The sequence below is a fragment of the Hemiscyllium ocellatum genome, chromosome 4, assembly GCF_020745735.1.
Source record: "Hemiscyllium ocellatum isolate sHemOce1 chromosome 4, sHemOce1.pat.X.cur, whole genome shotgun sequence".
In the NCBI taxonomy this organism is placed as follows: domain Eukaryota; kingdom Metazoa; phylum Chordata; class Chondrichthyes; order Orectolobiformes; family Hemiscylliidae; genus Hemiscyllium; species Hemiscyllium ocellatum.
The window spans coordinates 32,382,705-32,400,846 of record NC_083404.1 but is presented as its reverse complement, the minus strand read 5'-3'; the positions used below and the strand labels follow the sequence as shown (position 1 = coordinate 32,400,846).

Genomic DNA, 18,142 nt, shown 5'->3' with positions numbered 1-18,142 from the left:
TTTGTGTCTAACAAACATGTGAAACACACTACCTATCACAGTATGGGATGCTTGGAAAAAAATGCAAGCGGATACTATGCTATTTACTTTTAGTACTTTTTTTTTAAATTAACAAGCAATTAAAACATCCTCCATCAACCAATTCACACCAAGACTGGAAGTGAACCCATGTCTCTGGCACTATGATGCAGCTGTGTTTAGCAGTGTGCCACCTGGATTGCGTCCTTGGAAAGAATACTGGAATCTGACACAAGCAATGCAGCTCTCAGCATGTCAAACCAAAATTTAAAACTCTGGGCACTTCAAACATATCTGCAATTAATTTCAACACAGAAGAGAATACTGACACGATCATCCTCACATTACTTAATAATTCTTTTATAAGAGTTGGAGAGCCCGACATGTTTTGTCCTCCCAAAGTTGAATATGTTTCTGTCTTTTAGGTGCAATCTGACAGGCTGTAAGATTCACTTTTATTTCAGACTTTCATAGACTCATAATTAGTTCAAAACAAAAAAAAAGTTGTTCACTTGTTTGTGCTGGCTTTCTGCAGGAATACTTCATCTAGTGCCACTTCCGCACCTTTTCTCCACAGCAATACAAAATATTCTTCTTCAGAAAATGACTAATTACTCTTTTGAAAACCATGACTGAATCTGCCTCCACCACTGTGACAGTAAATTCCAGATCCAAACCATTTGGCACATTAAAAAAAAACAGCCTTCCACTGCCATTGCTTCTTTTGCAAATTGCAATCACTGTAAATTGCCATCTTCCTATTTTCTATTGCCCCGAGGAGTAATTCCTCCTTATCCAATCAATCCAGGTCATTCACAACTGTGAACTACTCCACAAAAATAACCCCCCAGTCACCTCTTTTCCACGGAGGAACCCCAACCTCCCCAACTGCAATGGATTTCCTCATTCCCAAAACTAGAGTTCCGAATCTTATCATCTTCTCTAAAGCATTAGCAATCCTCCCAAAGTATAGTGTCCAGAAATGCATGCAACACTCCAATCAAGACCAAACATTTTTTTAAGACTTTGCCAAGTTCATTGTTTCTGAACTCCATAACCCACCCAATTGTCCCCTCAACCTATCTTATCAACCTCAAAAGATTGGAACCTCAGGTCCATTTGCTCCTGCACTCTGAGGTTGCAGCTTTTTATTTTACATTACCTCTCTAAATTCAATTAAATGAATCATTTCACACATTTCTGCATCAAATCCTGTCCATCATTAGTCTCCTTATCCTAGCAATCTACCTATATCTTATTCATAGCTCACAATGCCTCCAACTCTTAGATCATGCACAAATTCTGAAACTGAGCCCTGTGGAAAGCACAGGCAATCAATACACAACATGAAGTGCAGGGGTACGAGCAATAACCCTCAAGGAACCCCACCACAGAAGCTCCTCCATCTTTTATATTTCCTAACACGCTACCAACCCATCTACATTATCAATGTCTCCTGCTTTCTACGAGTTCTAACTTAATTTAGAAGTCTCTTGTTCAAGACGTCATTATATAGACAGACCCTATCCTTCCTTGCTGTCACTAACAAATTTAAGTTGGCTCAACATGAGTTAACTATAAAAAAGCCATGTTAGCCTTCCTTAATTCATTTTCCAAAGTGACTAATAATATGGGTCCAAATTATTATCTCAAAAAGCTTTTCCATCATTGAGTTTAGGCTGACTTCAGTTGCAAGGCTGAGCCTTACATCTCTTGAACAAGGCTGGAACATTTACAATTCTCCAATGCCAGAGGACTATCTTCACAGCCAAAGCAGGATCACAAAATCATTGCCAGTACTTCCACCCTTACTACTTTCACATCATTAGATGCTACTTATCTAATCCTGGTGATTTACTAGATCTACCATCATAATCTTGGATTCCCTTCTATATCAAAATAGATATTTAATCCAACCTCCATTGCCCTCATCAAATATAAACAATTGTTCGCTGTTTCATACTATTTGATTCTATATTCCACTTGAAACAGACTTACATTTAGCTAAGAGGTCAGTAAATTGACCTTCCATTCAGAGCCAACTTCTTTCTCCCCATTACCTGGACGATGTACTTCAATGGGTAGACTCACCCATTTTCGGCAAATGCTGCTCTGCATTCCAGGTAATAAGTTTCTCATAAAATCCCAAATCTCCTTAATTCATCACCAACAACTGCATCACTTTCATCTGGCATCTCAAAACCAGTCAGAGATTCTAAGCAGTGACAGTTACAAGGGGTATGGTCACTGTGCTTGTAAAACTTCCCTAATGTGACACTGCTATACACTTCTTCTAGGATTCTTTCGATTCTGGTTTTTAAAGAAATGTCCAATGTCCCTTGGAAACTCCACTGGAACAAAGTAGAGTTGGGAAAAGAGAGGATATGGTTGCATCTACACAGGTTTAAAGGTACAGTCATTGAACGTGAGTAAATATGTGAGTGAGCTTATTAGGTACGTAGGGAAGCAAAGCAGGTAGTGTACATGAGTTCAATAAGTTGTTAATCAGGTGGGACCAGGAGTGACGTGTGAATTAGTCACATGAAGGAGTTTGACATGTAAGGCCAGTGTGGTAGTCAGGGGGACTAAATGGGTCAGATCAAAGGGCTAGTTGTGTTTTTGGAAGGGATATTCAACCCAGGCCAATTGGATTTAAACGGTTATTTGAGTCAGGGAAAGTAATCAAAGGTTGGATGGTCTCGATGGGGTTTGGTCTTGCAGGGCAGTCAGATTGGATGGAGGTTTTGGTGGGGCATAGAATTATATTGGAACAAATTGAGAAGAGAAGGTGGTGGTGGGTGAGCTGAGTCGATGGTGAAGTTATTCAAGTGTCAGGCTAGATTTAACTTTAAGGTAATTACTGCAGAACTGTCCAGAAATACTTCGACAGAAAGTCCAGGGTGTACAGAGTAATTTGCCTCAAATAGTTGCAACTTTTTGTCATTTCCTACATAGATCAGGATGTCCATGGGGTCCAAGTATATCTTCAGTGTACGTCTGGTCTCAGACAATCCAAAGACCAGATGATTTCCCCATTGTTAGATTAGTAACAAAGCAAAGAAGAAAATCAAATGTGCCACTTACAAATTTTATGTACTGTCTCATTAAATTGCCAAAGTCATCTTTATGATAACCCAACTAACGAATACCAAGAGGTTCCTGAATATCCAAGTTCTGAAACCCATTGCGATAAATTTAAAAACAAATGAAAGAAAATGTTGCTTCTTGCACAAGGTTTGCCTTTTATTCTGGAAAGTGGCACTTGCAAAGGAATAATGCGCTGGGTGATACTTGGATTGGTTTCCACCAGGGCCAGACTCTGACTTTTTTTTTGAAAAACAGCTTTGGACCAAACATGGACAAAAACATGTCAAACCCAGAAGTGGGGGGTAAGTGACTGCATTTGATGTCAAGGCAGTGTTTGGTCAAGGTTGGCATCAGTGAAGTGAGCAAAATTTACATCAACAGGAGAGAAGAACTGATCATTGGTTTCAGTCACATCTAGCACAAAGGTAGATCCAGTGAATGTGGTCTCTCTAGATTTCCAAAAGGCCTTTGATAAGGTGCCACACAGGAGGTTGCTGAGCAAGGTGAGGGCCCATGGTATGCATTGAGGATTTGCTGTCTGACAGAAGGCAGAGAGTTGGGATAAAAAGGTTCTTTTTGGGAATGGCAGCCGGTGACAAGCGATGTCCCGCAGGGTTCAGTGTTGGGGCCGCAGCTGTTCGCATTATATATTAATGATCTGGATGAAGGGACTGGGGGCATTCTAGCGATGTTTGCCGATGATACAAAGTTAGGTGGACAGGCAGGCAGTACTGAGGAAGTGGGGAGGCTGCAGAAGGATCTAGACAGTTTGGGAGAGTGGTCCGTGAAATGGCTGATGGAATTCAATGTGAGCAAAAGAACAGAAATGCGGAGACATTTCTTCAGCCAGAGAGTGGTGGGCCTGTGGAATTCATTGCCGCAGAGTGCAGTGGAGGCCGGGACGCTAAATGTCTTCAAGGCAAATTCTTGATGTCACAAGGAATTAAGGGCTACGGGGAGAATGCGGGTAAGTGGAGTTGAAATGCCCATCAGCCATGATTGAATGGCGGAGTAGTCTCGATGGGCCGAATGGCCTTACTTCCACTCTTGTGTCTTGTGGTCTTAAGACCATCTTGTTTGTTAGCAGCCAAACATCTCAATTCCAATAAATCACTGTAGGAATTCCTCAGGATGTGTCCCAGGCCCAACCACTGCCAGCTGCTTCCACAAATTTCCCTCTAACACAAGGTTAGGAGTGGGATGTTTTATGTCTCCTCTGATGCTAAAGCTGTTTGTGTCCTTGACAACATTGAGGTTTGGGCTGACAAGTAGTGAGAAACATTTGTTTAGCACAAAAGTCAGTCAATTGCCAACTCCATCAAGAGAAAGTCTTGTCATCATTTCCAGATGTTCAATGCTCTAACCATTGGTGAATTTCTGGCGATCAATATTCGAGGATTTACGATCAGCCAAAAATTGAATTGGAGCAGCCATGTAAATATGGCATCTACAAGAAAAGGTCACAGGCTCAGAAATCTGTAGCAAGTGACTCACTTCCTGTCTCCCTTCCTGTCTCCCTAATGGTTGTCCATCATTTACAAAAAAAGTCAGGAGTGAGAGAGGAATACTTCCTGTCTGGATATAAGCAATTCCAAAAACACTTGACACCATCCAGGACAAAGCAGCCAATGCAATTAATAATTTGTACATCATGGTTAACACTCATTCCTTTAAGCACCAATGCCCAATGGAAGCAGTGTGAACCTTCCATAACATGCACTGCAGTAACTCAACAATGCTCCTTTAATGACACTTTCCAGACCCATGATTTTTACCAGAAGGAAAAAGGCAACAGATGCACAGGGAAAACATCATGAATGAATAAGTAAAGCAAAAATGAGGTCCCAATTTTTTCATAATCAGGGTAACAAAGTATGTAATAACTGGCAATATTGTCCTCAAGCAAGGCAATTAAACAGCAAGTTCATTCTTTTACAGGTTTAATGTTACAATAGAGCAGTCTGTCCAAACTCCTCTCGTGTTTGGAAGTCTTTAATTTACAGTTTCAATTAGAGGTGAAATAACTGACCATCTTAAACATTAATGTTATATTTGAGTAATATTTTCTTCAGTAGTTAAGAACACAAAATAGTTAATTTACTGAAGCGTGAGAAGTTATTCCACGTTTTATTTTAATTTGTAGAATTCGCACGCAATTTTTCAATTTGCATCATATCAGTTTTCATTTATTAGGATGAAATTGTTGTAGATCTACAAAAAGGGCTAAAGCCACCATTTTGGTCTCAAAATTGCCTATCTACCTTAGACTACATTGGAAAGGAAAGGTGTCTCCAAAATCTAAGCATTGGGTTAAGTTAACGGTTCAAGCAGCTATTAAGTAGAAGCAAAATGAATGGTATTCTCCATTGACAAGATGCTATCCAGTCAAAAAGATATTATGCCCACCAGAAATCAATAAAGTGGTATACGAATTTCAGTGCTTGTGCTGCCAACATCTCAAATGACTGGTAAACTCAAATGATGAAATCCTTTGGCTGTTCACAAGGCAGAGTAATGATCATATTTAACCAGTTCTTGCTTGCAAAATTTACAAATATAAGATATAATTCTGAGATTGTTGAGTAAATAATGTTCAATTGAGAGTGTGTGCAAAAAAAAATATAAATAACCAATTTCAGATAATTGGTCGGTCTTGCAGTTTGGCTCAATCACACATACAAAAGCTGCTTACATTCACATGCTGGACCTGATTCTCTAAACAGCTAGACCCTTTACACTTCTTGCATCTTTTTCAACTAAAAGTGTTCCAGGGACAGAGCAGTCCCCATAGAAATGCCTTGGCCAATCAACATCAATTTGTCTGGTTTGAGTTTATAGAAACGCTCGGTACTCAACTATTCTATGATGTATTCTCCATGGTACTGCCTCTACAAATCCCCTAGTTAACAAATCAGTACCCACTTCTCCAGCAGCAAAAAATAAATTATGCCCTTTGAAATCTAGTATTCTTGTAATTTTGGCAGCATGTCTGTATTTTCAGCAATACTCAAGTTCTATACAACTAAGTGATTATTTTTATCAAAATGACTATTTTTATTTAAGTGAGAGAGCCAGTTTGTCAGTTGCTCTAAATAGGATCAGCGTTAGATCATTTATCCTCACGAATCTGTTGCAGAGGGAGAAAACTGGACTAAATAAATAGCCCTTGCAAAGAATGGCATAAACGCCTTCCTTGCCTGCTGCAAACAAATTCTATACCACTGTGTAATATTAATTACCTGAATACTAGCAAGCAACTCCTCCTGCTTTTTCAGATTTTTCTGCACCCTCTGAGTGTTACTTCCATAATTTTGACCAAGTTCAGTCACTGAGATAGCTTCTTCATTTATGGCACCATCTTGAGCCAGTGCTGTCAGAAACTTACTTGTCATGTCAAACTGCACTGATTTGACATCATTCTCTAAAGTTTCTCTCTCCTTCTTGACTTCATTCAAAGAAGCAAGAAGTGTTTTCAGCAGCATAATAACCTATGTCAAGAAAATAATTTGTTAGAAGTAGGTCAGAGAATTCAATTTTTTAAACTCTTATTATAAACAAAGCAACATTACTTCAGAACAGTAATTTCAAATACATGGGCGAAAAATCTGATGCAAGTTCCATTTTCAGGCATTCAACTTGCCAGGTAAACAAAGGATGATGGCATTGGTTATAGGTTTTAAAGCTGGACAAATGGTAACTACAGCATAATATTTTGTTTTAAAAGTTTGTAGATATATATCTGCACTGCAACCAAGTTTTAGAGTTAAAAATCTCACCACAGAATATTAATTCTGTACTAATAGGCAAGGTAACCATGAATTATAGTACTGGATTGTCACGCCAGAGCTAAAGTGATCAGATTTTATCACTCAACAAACAAGAAATATGTAGGTTTGTACCACTGAGACAGCATGAGGAAGGAGACACTGACACTGGAAAATAGTAGCTAATTAACTCAAGTCACAGAAAGCACCTGTGAAACTTATCCACTCAAGGAATTAGAAGGGCAAAAACATGACAAACAGCTTGTGCACTTGAGTCTCAGATACCATTTCAGGGGATTTTTTTTTTCAAAACATAGATTGATGGTTAATAACAAATTCTATTTTACCTCACTGCCTTGAAGCGATTTGGTAGGATTGCCAGAAGGTATAGCTGCATTCAACTCGGCTTCAGGTTTGCAAAGCAAAGCAATTATTTCACTGTTAGTTGCATAACGTTCTTTGACTACTTTATCTGCTTGGGCAGCTCGGTCCAGAGTAGCTCTCAAATTGGCTCCCTCTTTGAAAAAAAAAGTGAGAAAGAGACACATTATTTGAAACTTCCTACATAATATTTTTATTGTGCATTGTAAACATCCTTTTGGTCACCCAAACACAGTTCAATACATTTCTTTCTCCAATTCAGAAATGACAGTCAAGAAGCAAAGCCCAGATAGCAGGCAGCCAAAAGAGATCTAAAAACCAAAACCAAGATAAAGCAATTATGTCAATCCAACTTCAGTTTTAAAAAACTAGCAGAAATTTTCAAATCCTCTCTAGCTACTGGCAAAAAACTAAAACAACTGAAGGACTGCTAATGCTGCCCACTATTCAAAAAGGAGGCAATAGATCAGGAAATGACAGGCCAGTTGGAAAGTTTTTTTTAAAAATACATTGAGGGACAGAATATATCTGCACTTGGAAAGATAAGGTTTTGTCAGGGATAGTCAGTATATATTTGGGTTTGACAAACCTGATGAATTTTTTTTTGAGGAAGTAACCAGGAACATTGAAGTAGGCAATGCATATAGTCTATATAGTCCAAGTGAACTTGAGGAAGGTTTTTGATAAGGTCCAGAACATAAGACTCTGAGAGATCCACAGCATAAAGGAGAAAAGTGGAGACAAAACTGGCTGAGAAGCAAGCAGCAGAGGTGACGTTCGAGGGATGTTTCTGTGACTATATTTTCAGTGGGGACCCACACACCTTGGTTCTGGGAACCTCACTGTTTGTCGTGAACATTAATGATTTAGACCTAAAATGTAGGGGGTATGATTAAGAAGTTTGCAGGTGACATGAGGACTGGTAGTACTGTAAATAATGAGGAGCACAGCTGTAAACTGCAGGGGGACTATCACTCAACTGATCTGCTGGCAGAGTAGTGGCAAATGGAATTCAACTCAGCAAAGGTGTGAGGTAATGCACATAGGGAGGTCTAACAGGCAAGGGATTACACAATAAATGATAGCACTTTGGAAAATATTGAAGATTAGAAGGACGTTGATGTGCATTTCCACAGATCCCTGAAGGCGTTATGACATGAAGACAGGCATACAAATCAAATCAGCCTCTTTACCTCTGTAGTCACAGCATACTAAAATTGAAACATTTCAAATGGCAAACTGACCCAAACAGTTTGGAATAAACAGTACCAGGTTTTACGAATAAATAATCGTAGACACCTGGTTTATAGCTTAAACAAAAGACTTGATTTAGTAATTATACAGTAACTTTAGCACAGCAAAGTTAAACAACAAAGTAATCTAATCAACGTTTAAGATTTTAAACCCAACCTGCCTTGATTCTAGCACCCACTCAGGCAGATACAGTTAACGATTTAATCAAAAGGGAAAAATTCATGAAGTTTAACTGGCCAGTTACTTAAGCAGGCTCTGCAATCCATAACAGCACTAGTATGTGGAATTATGTTTTGTCTGGCTTCTGATGACACTGCTGCATGCAAACATCTTCCAACAGACTCAGGAATATTTACTTAATTCTTAAAGCTGGGATTCTATTTTCTGATTTTCAATAAGTTGAATGAAGGAGAACCAGGGAACAATAGAACTTCTGTAGCTTTTGCTGGTACAATCCTTTTGATCCTAATAGTCTAGAAACTAATTCAAATTCTGGCTTCACTACCTAACTGACCAATTCCACAGGAAGTCCCAGTTAATGTTCAACATTTGCCGTCTGTTTCAGCATAAGGCCTCTCCGGACTCAAACCATCTATAAGAGTACTTTTTAACAAGGAACAATCTGTAATTAACTTACAGGGCTGGCCCCAAAAACAAGTAACAGCCTGTTTGTTCTTAAATAAAGCTGCTGTTCTTAGATCAAAAGTAACCTTGCAGCTATCAGTTCCAAGCCAAAAATGATAAGAACAATTAAATACAATAATGAAATATCAGCAAGCATTCTAACAAAAGTTAGCCAAGTGGGCTAAGGTGGCCTATTGGACACTTTCCTTTATTAGCCTAGAGGTTATGCTGGAACTGTATAAAATACTGCATTTGGAATGAAGCTTCAATGCCCAGATTTGAGGAAGGATGCAAATGCACTAGAAATGATGGTGGAGATTGACCATGATGCTGCCTGGTCTGAAGGGTCTTTGTTGACCAGAATAGGTACAATGGGCAGAACTGTCTCCATCGACCAATGTAGAACTTTTGTTAGAATGCTTGCTGATATTTCATTATTGCATTTAATTGTTCTTATCATTTTCCTTCAAGGAGGAAAAGAACTTTATGGAAGAAATCCCTAACATACTGATACGGTTTGTTTTGACATTAATGGACTATGAAAGAGAAAAGGAAGGAACCAAAAATGGCTGTTCTTTCTTCTGATACGAAAAATGAAACAGCTGTCAGACATTGAAATACCTCTGGACCCATTTAAGATCATGGTGGTGATTTAAGATATAAATGGATAACAGTGGTGGTAGCAAGAAGTCACCGAGGGGGATTCTGGGAGAAATCAACTCACCATAACGGAGAAGGAAATCACGCAGATGCAGTGCTCAATAGGAGAAAGAGCATCTAACAAAGGCAGCAGTGAGACATCACTGAGGAGGATTCTGGGAGAAGATTTTCCTTGTTACTGGCATATGAAAGGGAGACAGGTTCTAGCAAGCCCATTTTGAAGAGAGCTAAGAGTTTGAAGTGTGGACTTTGGTGAGCATTGGGCTTCAGTGAGGACAAGCAACACTAAGGAATGTGTCTTTCCTTTTCTTTGTATATCCAATAGTTACTACAGGAGCAGAAATGGTAGCTAGTGGAGTGGTATGCTCCTCCTGTATGGTGTGGTAAATCAGGGAGAAGTCATTCCGGATTCATAACTCCTTGAAAGTGGATTCGCAAGTAGATAGCATAGTGCAGGCATTTGGTATGCTTTCCTTTATTGGTCAAGAGTATTGAGTACAGTAGTTGGGAGGTCATTTTGTGGTTGTACAGGACATTGGTTAGGCCACTGTGGGAATATTGCGTGCAATTCTGGTGTCCTTATCTGAAAGATGTTAGGAAAAGTGAAACAGTTCTGGAAAAAATTTACAAGGATGTTGTCAGCGTTGGAGGATTTGAGCTATAGGGAGAGGTTGAATAGGCTGGGGCTGTTTTCCCTGCAGCATCGAAAGCTGAGGGGTGACCTGATAGAGGTTTGTAAAATCATGAGGGGCAAGGATAGGATAAATAGACAAAGTATTTTCCCTGGGTTGGGGGGAGTCCAGAACTAGAGGCCATAGGTTTATGTCGAGGGTGGAAAGATATAAGAGAGACCCAAGAGGCAACATTTTCACACAGAGGGTGATATGTGTGTGGAATGAGCTGCCAGAAGAAGAGGTGGAGGCTGGTACAATTGCAACATTTAAAAGGAATTTGGATGGGTATAAGAATAGGAAGGATTTGGAGGGATATGGGCAGGGTGCTGGCAGATGGGACATCTGGTCAGCATGGACGAGTTGGACCGAAGGGTCTGTTTTCATGCTGTACATCTCTATGACTCCAAGACTAGAAAACTTCATTGTTTTCTTTGGAGCGGCAGAGGCTAAGGGGAGACTTGACAGAAGTTTATAAAATTATGAGATGCTTCGATAGGGTTGACGGTCAGAAATTTTTTCCCCAAAATTGAAATGTCTAAAACCAGGGGTCATGCATTTAAAGTGAGAGGGGAATGTTCAAAGGAGATTTAAGATGCAAGTTTTTAAAAAAATATGGAATGGTAGAAGTCTGGAACATTCTGCCAGCAGTGGTAGGAGAGGCAGATGCAATAGAGACATTTAAGAAACTTTTAGATAAGCACATTAATATGCAAAGAACAAAAGGATATGGATCAAGCAGTAATATGGATGTAGGACAATACTCCCCCTCAAACAGTGGTACGGATGTAGGGTGTAAGTTGAATAAGGAGCTGAAATTGGCCTGTCGCAAAGATGTTACTACAGTTGTTATGGGGGATTTCAATATGCAGGGAGAATCAGGATGGTACTGGACCTCAAGAAAGAGACTTTGTGGAGTGCCTGCAAGATGGATTCTTAGAACAGCTAGAACCTACCAGGGAGAAGGCAATTCTGGATCCGGATCTTGTGCACCGAACCAGAATTGATCAGGGACCTCGAAGTGAAGGACCTCAAAGGGAAGTAGTGACTATAATACAATAAGCTTCAAACTGCAATTTCAGAGGGAGAGGGTACAATCGGTAGTGACAATATTTCTGTTGAATAAAGGGAACTATGGAGCTATGAGGGAGGAGCTGGCCAAAGTTCAATGGTGCAATACCTTAGCAGGGATGACAGTGGAGGAACAATGGCAGATATTTCTGGGTATAATGCAGAAGATGCAGGATCAGTCCATTCCAAAAAGGAAGAAAGATCCTAGGAGGAGGCAGGGGTGGCCGTGGCTGACGAGGGAATTTAGGAAACATATAAAGTCAAAAGAGAAAAAATATAACTTAGCAAAGATGAGTGGGAAAATGAAGGACTGGGAAGCTTTTAAAGAACAGGGGATTACTAAGAAGGAAGAAGCAGAGAAAAAATGAGATACAAAGGTAAACTGGCCAAAAATATAAAGGAGGATAGTAAAAGCTTTTTTAGGTATTTGAAAGGGAAAAAAATTATTAAGACTGAAATTGGGCCCTTGAAGACAGAAACAGGAGAATATATTACGGGGAACAAAGAAATGGCAGAAGAGTTGAATTGGTACTTCAGATCTGTGTTCACTGGGGAAGACACAAGCAATCTCTCAGAGGTAACAGTGGCTGAAGGACCTGAACTTAAGGGAATTTATATTTGCCAGGAATTGGTGTTGGAGAGACTGTTAGGTCTGAAGGCTGATAAGCTCCCGGGGCCTGATGGTTTACATCCCAGGGTACTAAAGGAGGTTGCTCTAGAAATTGTGGATGCGTTGGTGATTATTTTCCAGAGTTCGATAGATTCAGGATCAGTTCCTGCAGATTGGAAGGTGGCTAACGTTGTACCACTTTTTAAGAAAGGAGCACGAGAGAAAGCAGCAAGTTATAGACCAGTTAGTCTGACCTCAGTGGTGGGAAAGATGCTAGAGTCAATTATAAAGGATGAAATTACAACACATCTGGATAGCAGTAACAGGATAGGTCAGAGTCAGCATGGATTTATGAAGGGGAAATCATGCTTGACTAATCTTCTGGAATTTTTTGGAGGATGTAACTCTGAAGATGGACGAGGGAGATCCAGTGGATGTAGTGTACTTGGATTTTCAGAAAGCCTTTGATAAAGTCCCACATAGGAGGTTAGTGAGCAAAGTTAGGGTGCATGGTATTGGGGGCAAAGTACTAACTTGGATTGAAAATTGGTTGGCTGACAGGAAGCAAAAGAGTAGTGATAAACAGCTCCCTTTCGGAATGGCAGGCAGTGACCAGTGGGATACTGCAGGGATCAGTGCTGGGACTGCAGCTTTTTACAATATATATTAATGATATAGAAGATGGCATTTAATAGTAGCATTAGCAAATTTGCTGATGATACAAAGCTGGGTGGCAGGGTGAAATGTGAGGAGGATGTTAGGAGATTACAGGATGACCTGGACAGGTTAGATGAGTGGTCAGATGCATGGCAGATGCAGTTTAATGTGGATAAATGCATGGTTATCCACTTTGGTGGCAAGAACAGGAAGGCAGATTACTACCTAAATGGAGTCAAGTACAAAGAGATCTGGTGTTCTTGTACACCAGTCAATGAAGGCAAGCATGCAGGTAGAGCAGGTAGTGAAGAAGGCTAATACCATGCTGGCCTTCATAACGAGGAGGATTGAGTATAGAAGCAAAGAAGTTCTTCTGCAGCTGTACAGGGCCCTGGTGAGACTGCACCTGAAGTATTGTGTGCAGTTCTGGTCTCCAAATTTGAGGAAAGACATTCTAGCTATTGAGGGAGTGCAGCATAGGTTCACGAGGTCAATTCCTGGAATGGCGGAACTACCTTACACTGAAAGGCTGGAGCGACTGGGCTTGTATACCTTTGCGTTTAGAAGACTGAGAGGGGATCTGATTGAGACGTATAAGATTATTAAAGGATTGGACACTCTGGCAGCAGGAAACATGTTTCCACTGATGGGTGAGTCCCGAACCAGAGGACATAGCTTAAAAATACGGAGTAGACCATTTAGGACAGAGATGAGGAGAAGCGTCTTCACCCAGAGAGTGGTGGGTGTGTCGAATGCTCTGCCCCAGAAGGCAGTGAAGGCCCAGTCTCTGGATTCGTTTAAGAAAGAGTTGGATAGAGCTCTCAAGGATAGTGGAATCAAGGGTTCTGGAAATAAGGCAGGAACAGGACACTGATTGAGGATGATCAGCCATGATCATGATGAATGGCAGTGCAGGCTCGAAGGGCAGAATGGCCTCCTCCTGCACCTATTGTCTATTGACCAAGGGCATGCAGAAGGGATTAGTTTGATTTGACATCATGTTTGGCACAATGTCACGGGCCCAAGGGCCCATTCCTGTGCTGTACTGTTCTATGTTCTATTACTCCAGCAGGGCCATAACAACTTACTGGCTGACAGTGTTCAAGTGTAATACTTCAAAGTTTGGGAGAAGATTTGTAGCTCGGGTGTTCGTTGTTATGGTTCTGTTCACCGAGCTGGGAATTTGTGTTGCAGACGTTTCGTCCCCTGTCCAAGTGACATCCTCAGTGCTTGGGAGCCTCCTGTGAAGTGCTTCTTTGATGAGTCCTCCAGCATTTATAGTGATTATAATATTACATTTATAGTGTAATAGTGCTGCATCTATGCAACTTTTTCTCAATGTGAATTGAATATACATTCCTTAAACAAAGCAATCAGCCCCAACATTCCACCATCTCCTCTCATTTACAGTACTAAACCCTCTCGCCCACTGAGTTTAGTGGGGTGAAAATTGATATGGGTATGAGAACACGACAACAGTTTGATATATTACACTTGAGTGAATATCAGCCCTGCTACAAAGACAATCAAAGTAAATCCATTCAGCATGCTGGTCAAGTATTAGACAGAGTACGCGTAGCTCTGGTCAGTCATTTAAGTAGGGCAAGATGGTCATAAAAAGTTTAACCTTCCTGTGTAAGGAGCATGTATGTGCTATATGGGAACATCAAGGGACTCAATGTGCACCAGTAACAAAATGAGACCTCCTCCCATATCAGAAAATCAGGATGAGTTATCCAGTTTTAGCAGCTGAGCTCTTCAGAAATTGTAGCAGTAAATTTAAGACATGATTACTGACAGATTGGAACAAACTAAATTTTTAAAATGAAATCTGACTTGCTTTTCACCTGTTCTTAGGGGTTTGTACAATTCATTTGAAGGTGTTCGTTGCCAACGTTCTTTGAATTTTGCTTTCAGTTCATTATCTGTGACTTCCTCTTGATCAAGTATTCTCATTGCCTAAAAAGAATTCACATGAAAATGTAGTACTATAGCATGCATTACTGCTTTTAGGTAAATTTTACTTTTAGAAAAAAAAGATTACTTTGGCTGCAATTATAAATGGATAATTAACACATTTTAATTAAGTTAAATTTTCAGTTACACAAGTTACAAAGTAGATTAGATTAGATTACTGACAGTGTGGAAACAGGCCCTTCGGCCCAACAAGTCCACACCGACCCACCGAAGCGCAACCCACCCATACCCCTACATTTACCCCTTCACCTAACACTATGGGCAATTTAGTATGACCAATTCACCTGACCCGCACATCTTTGGACTGTGGGAGGAAACCGGAGCAAACCCACGCAGACACGGGGAGAATGTGCAAACTCCACAGAGTCAGTCGCCTGAGGCGGGAATTGAACCCGGGTCTCTGGCGCTGTGAGGCAGCAGTGCTAACCACTGTGCCACCGTGCCGCCCTAAATAATTAAACTCATTTAACCATACTAAATCTCAAATTCCTGCAATACAAACTCATTTAATTCAGAAGACTTTTAAAAAAATGTTAATTCACACCAGCTAAATATTTTCCAAGTGCCTGTCTTATAAATGGAATGTAACATTTGAAAAAAAACGGTTAACGCTTTTGAAAAACAGCACAAAAACATCAAGCAGAGCAAAAGATAGGAAGCAAAATAATTACCTCATCAAGAATTTCTTTGTTTCTTTGTAGAAGTCCTGGAAGATCTCTGATAAGTTGATCCATAGTCTGTAGGCCACCTTGCTGAATGACTGCTTTGGACTTGTCCAAGATAGACTGAGGAATGTCATCCCCAGAAACATCCTCTATGGCAGCTGGCAGATTTAGGGAGGCCAGCACACTGAGAAATGATATATATTTTTAAAAATCACTACATATGCAAGTATGAGTATATTAAGAGCAAAACATCAACGAGAGAGAGCAGGACCCCTTAAAGATCAAAGCGACCGTCTTGGTATTGAACCTCAGGAATGGGAAAGATATTAAAAGAATATTTCACTTCAGTATTTACTGTGGAGAATGAAATGGTAGCTAGAGAACTCAAGAAAATAAATACAGATTTTTAAAAAACAGTTCACATTACAGAAGAGGAAGTGTGGCAGCTTTTGGAAAATGTGAAGGTTGATAAACTAGATCATGTCCAGAAGATTTATCTGGACATAGTGGAAAATCAGGGAGGAAATTGTGCAGCCATGTGCAGAAATATTTATATCATCTATAATTATAACTATGAGAGGCATGCCGGATGACAGGAGAATGAAACAAATGCACATTAGCCAATGTCTGAGCTGAGATGTCACTTCTTAAAAAATAAAATCTTAAATTATCTCGAGAATGTGATTTAAGAGAAGTTCTGTGATTTACATATTAATGAATCAAAACTTGCAACCCATTCTAAGAGATGAAAGACTGAACAGCAATCTAGGTTTGTTCTATATATCAATATGTCACAGTGATCTTTTGCTATAAATTGTGTACCCCATGATCAACTCTACTCGCTACCTGACAAAGGAACAGCGCTCCAAAAACTTGTACTTCCAAATAAACCTGTTCGACTATATTCTGGTATTGTGAGATTTTTAAACTTTGTCCACCCCAGTCCAAGACCATCATATCCAGCAGAGGACACCCAGCATGCCCTGATGTGTACACATGCACACTTTCCAGCACAAAACACAAAACAGTTCTCAAGAACAGGAACCATGAATGGGTTTCCCATCTCAAATCAGAATCCAAACAGCCATTTTTGCCTTGGATAAGACTGATTGAAAGTAACAGAAAATCAACCCTGCACTATACAACTAAGTTTTACAAATTTAAAAAAAAACTTTACTGACTCAGCCATAAGGATTCTTTAATTTGTTCTGCCATAAGGCTCCCCCAGAATCTAACCAGGTTTGGAATGGTGTTCAAATAACGACCAAAATCATGAGTGGCGAAAACAGCCTTTTTATTCGGCAAACGCAGTAGCACAGTTCAAGGTGGTGATGGAATCCAAAACATCGTTCTTACAGTAGCTTCTTTGTACACACTGTGCTTAAATCCATTAAAATTCTATGATGTTATGTAATTTTAACATGGTGTACAACAGATAAAACAAAGGTTTGTGAGCAGGAGATTGTTTGAACATTTGTTCAGTGCTGGCTACTCCTGATTGGATGAAGTGTGTCCAGTCTGCTTGCATAATTAAGAGGTGTTAGTCCTTTCGTCTTTTAAAGTTAGTAAATGCCAGTAGGAGTACTAGGCCAATATGCTCTAAATAAGTTAGAAATTGTACATGTACTTAATAAAAGATAAAAGGATATTAAACTGATTACCACAGCTGTGTCATGAGATTTTGTTTCTTATTTGCTGGTGCAAGTTCCATTCATTCATGCAATTTCACAGAAGCTCTGTTTTGACAGTAAAGGGGCCAAGCCCCTGTTTAATATATTTACTTGTTGGAGAAACTATGTGATGTTCTGCAATCTATTCAGGTTCTGAGAAATGGCTGGTTAAGGGCTGATTAATATTGTCATCTTCCCATAGTTTCAGGTGAGTCATGGAGACACTATGGGTGGTGGGAGTATTTTCTCTGAATAGGTTAGTAGTCTTTGATATAGAGGTAGCTTTTGACGTAAATAGATCTGGTAAGGGTTGAAGATGTGAAGGAGCAGTAATGGGTTTGAAAGTAATGTCTCAATTTAGTCTATCTTGCAATACTAAAATGCATCATAGAAACACGCTTTTATGAATGAAAGAAAGAAACAACAAGTTAGTAAAAGGGTTACGAATAAATGAATGTGAACCCAGTTAATAAATATAACAAGCTGGTGAGTGAGTTAGTAAAAATATGTATTACACAGGATATAATTGTGATTTTCTCATTATGCTTTCAGAAAAGACATATATTGACGAAACATGCATTAATAAGGTCAAGGAGAAAAGGTCTGCAGAGAGAAAGCTGACCAACAGGTATTAATGTATCCAATTCACTTGTGGTAGACTGAAGTTTCACTTATCAGCAAGTGATATTACAAATTGAATATTTTGAAAAAAATTAATTCATCTAAGGAACCAGGAAATAGTTTCTGACCTATATTAAACCCTACTGTAGAAAATTAGTGCATCCACCACTTGGAGAGTTAAATTGAGGCCATTGATCTAATCAAAAAATATTCAGATAAATAGCAAGATCAACTTGGAATGTTAAGCCTAAATTGCATGTTGCTGAAAAAGTTGCAGCTTGTTGAAGCTTTTCTGTTTTGCACCTGTAGGGACATGCTAAACTGCTAAATCATACTTTACACAAATATATCGCAGTAATAAAACAGAATGCAGAGTGACAGTTGACTGCTAGCTTTGCTTAACTTTTACACC

General features: G+C 39.6%; 1 protein-coding gene across 5 annotated transcripts in view; it reads right to left on the bottom strand.

The window, feature by feature from the left end:
- pdcd6ip (programmed cell death 6 interacting protein) overlaps positions 1–18,142 on the bottom strand; it is a 94,092-nt gene that overhangs the window by 18,860 nt on the left and 57,090 nt on the right. For all 5 annotated transcript variants that reach the window (XM_060822888.1, XM_060822890.1, XM_060822892.1 and 2 more), the window contains exons 10-13: positions 15,446–15,623; positions 14,645–14,756; positions 7,217–7,386; positions 6,345–6,593 (exon numbers count right to left, since the gene is read on the bottom strand). In XM_060822888.1, coding sequence (XP_060678871.1) covers positions 6,345–6,593; positions 7,217–7,386; positions 14,645–14,756; positions 15,446–15,623 — 709 coding nt within the window. The remainder of the gene's footprint in view (positions 1–6,344; positions 6,594–7,216; positions 7,387–14,644; positions 14,757–15,445; positions 15,624–18,142) is intronic.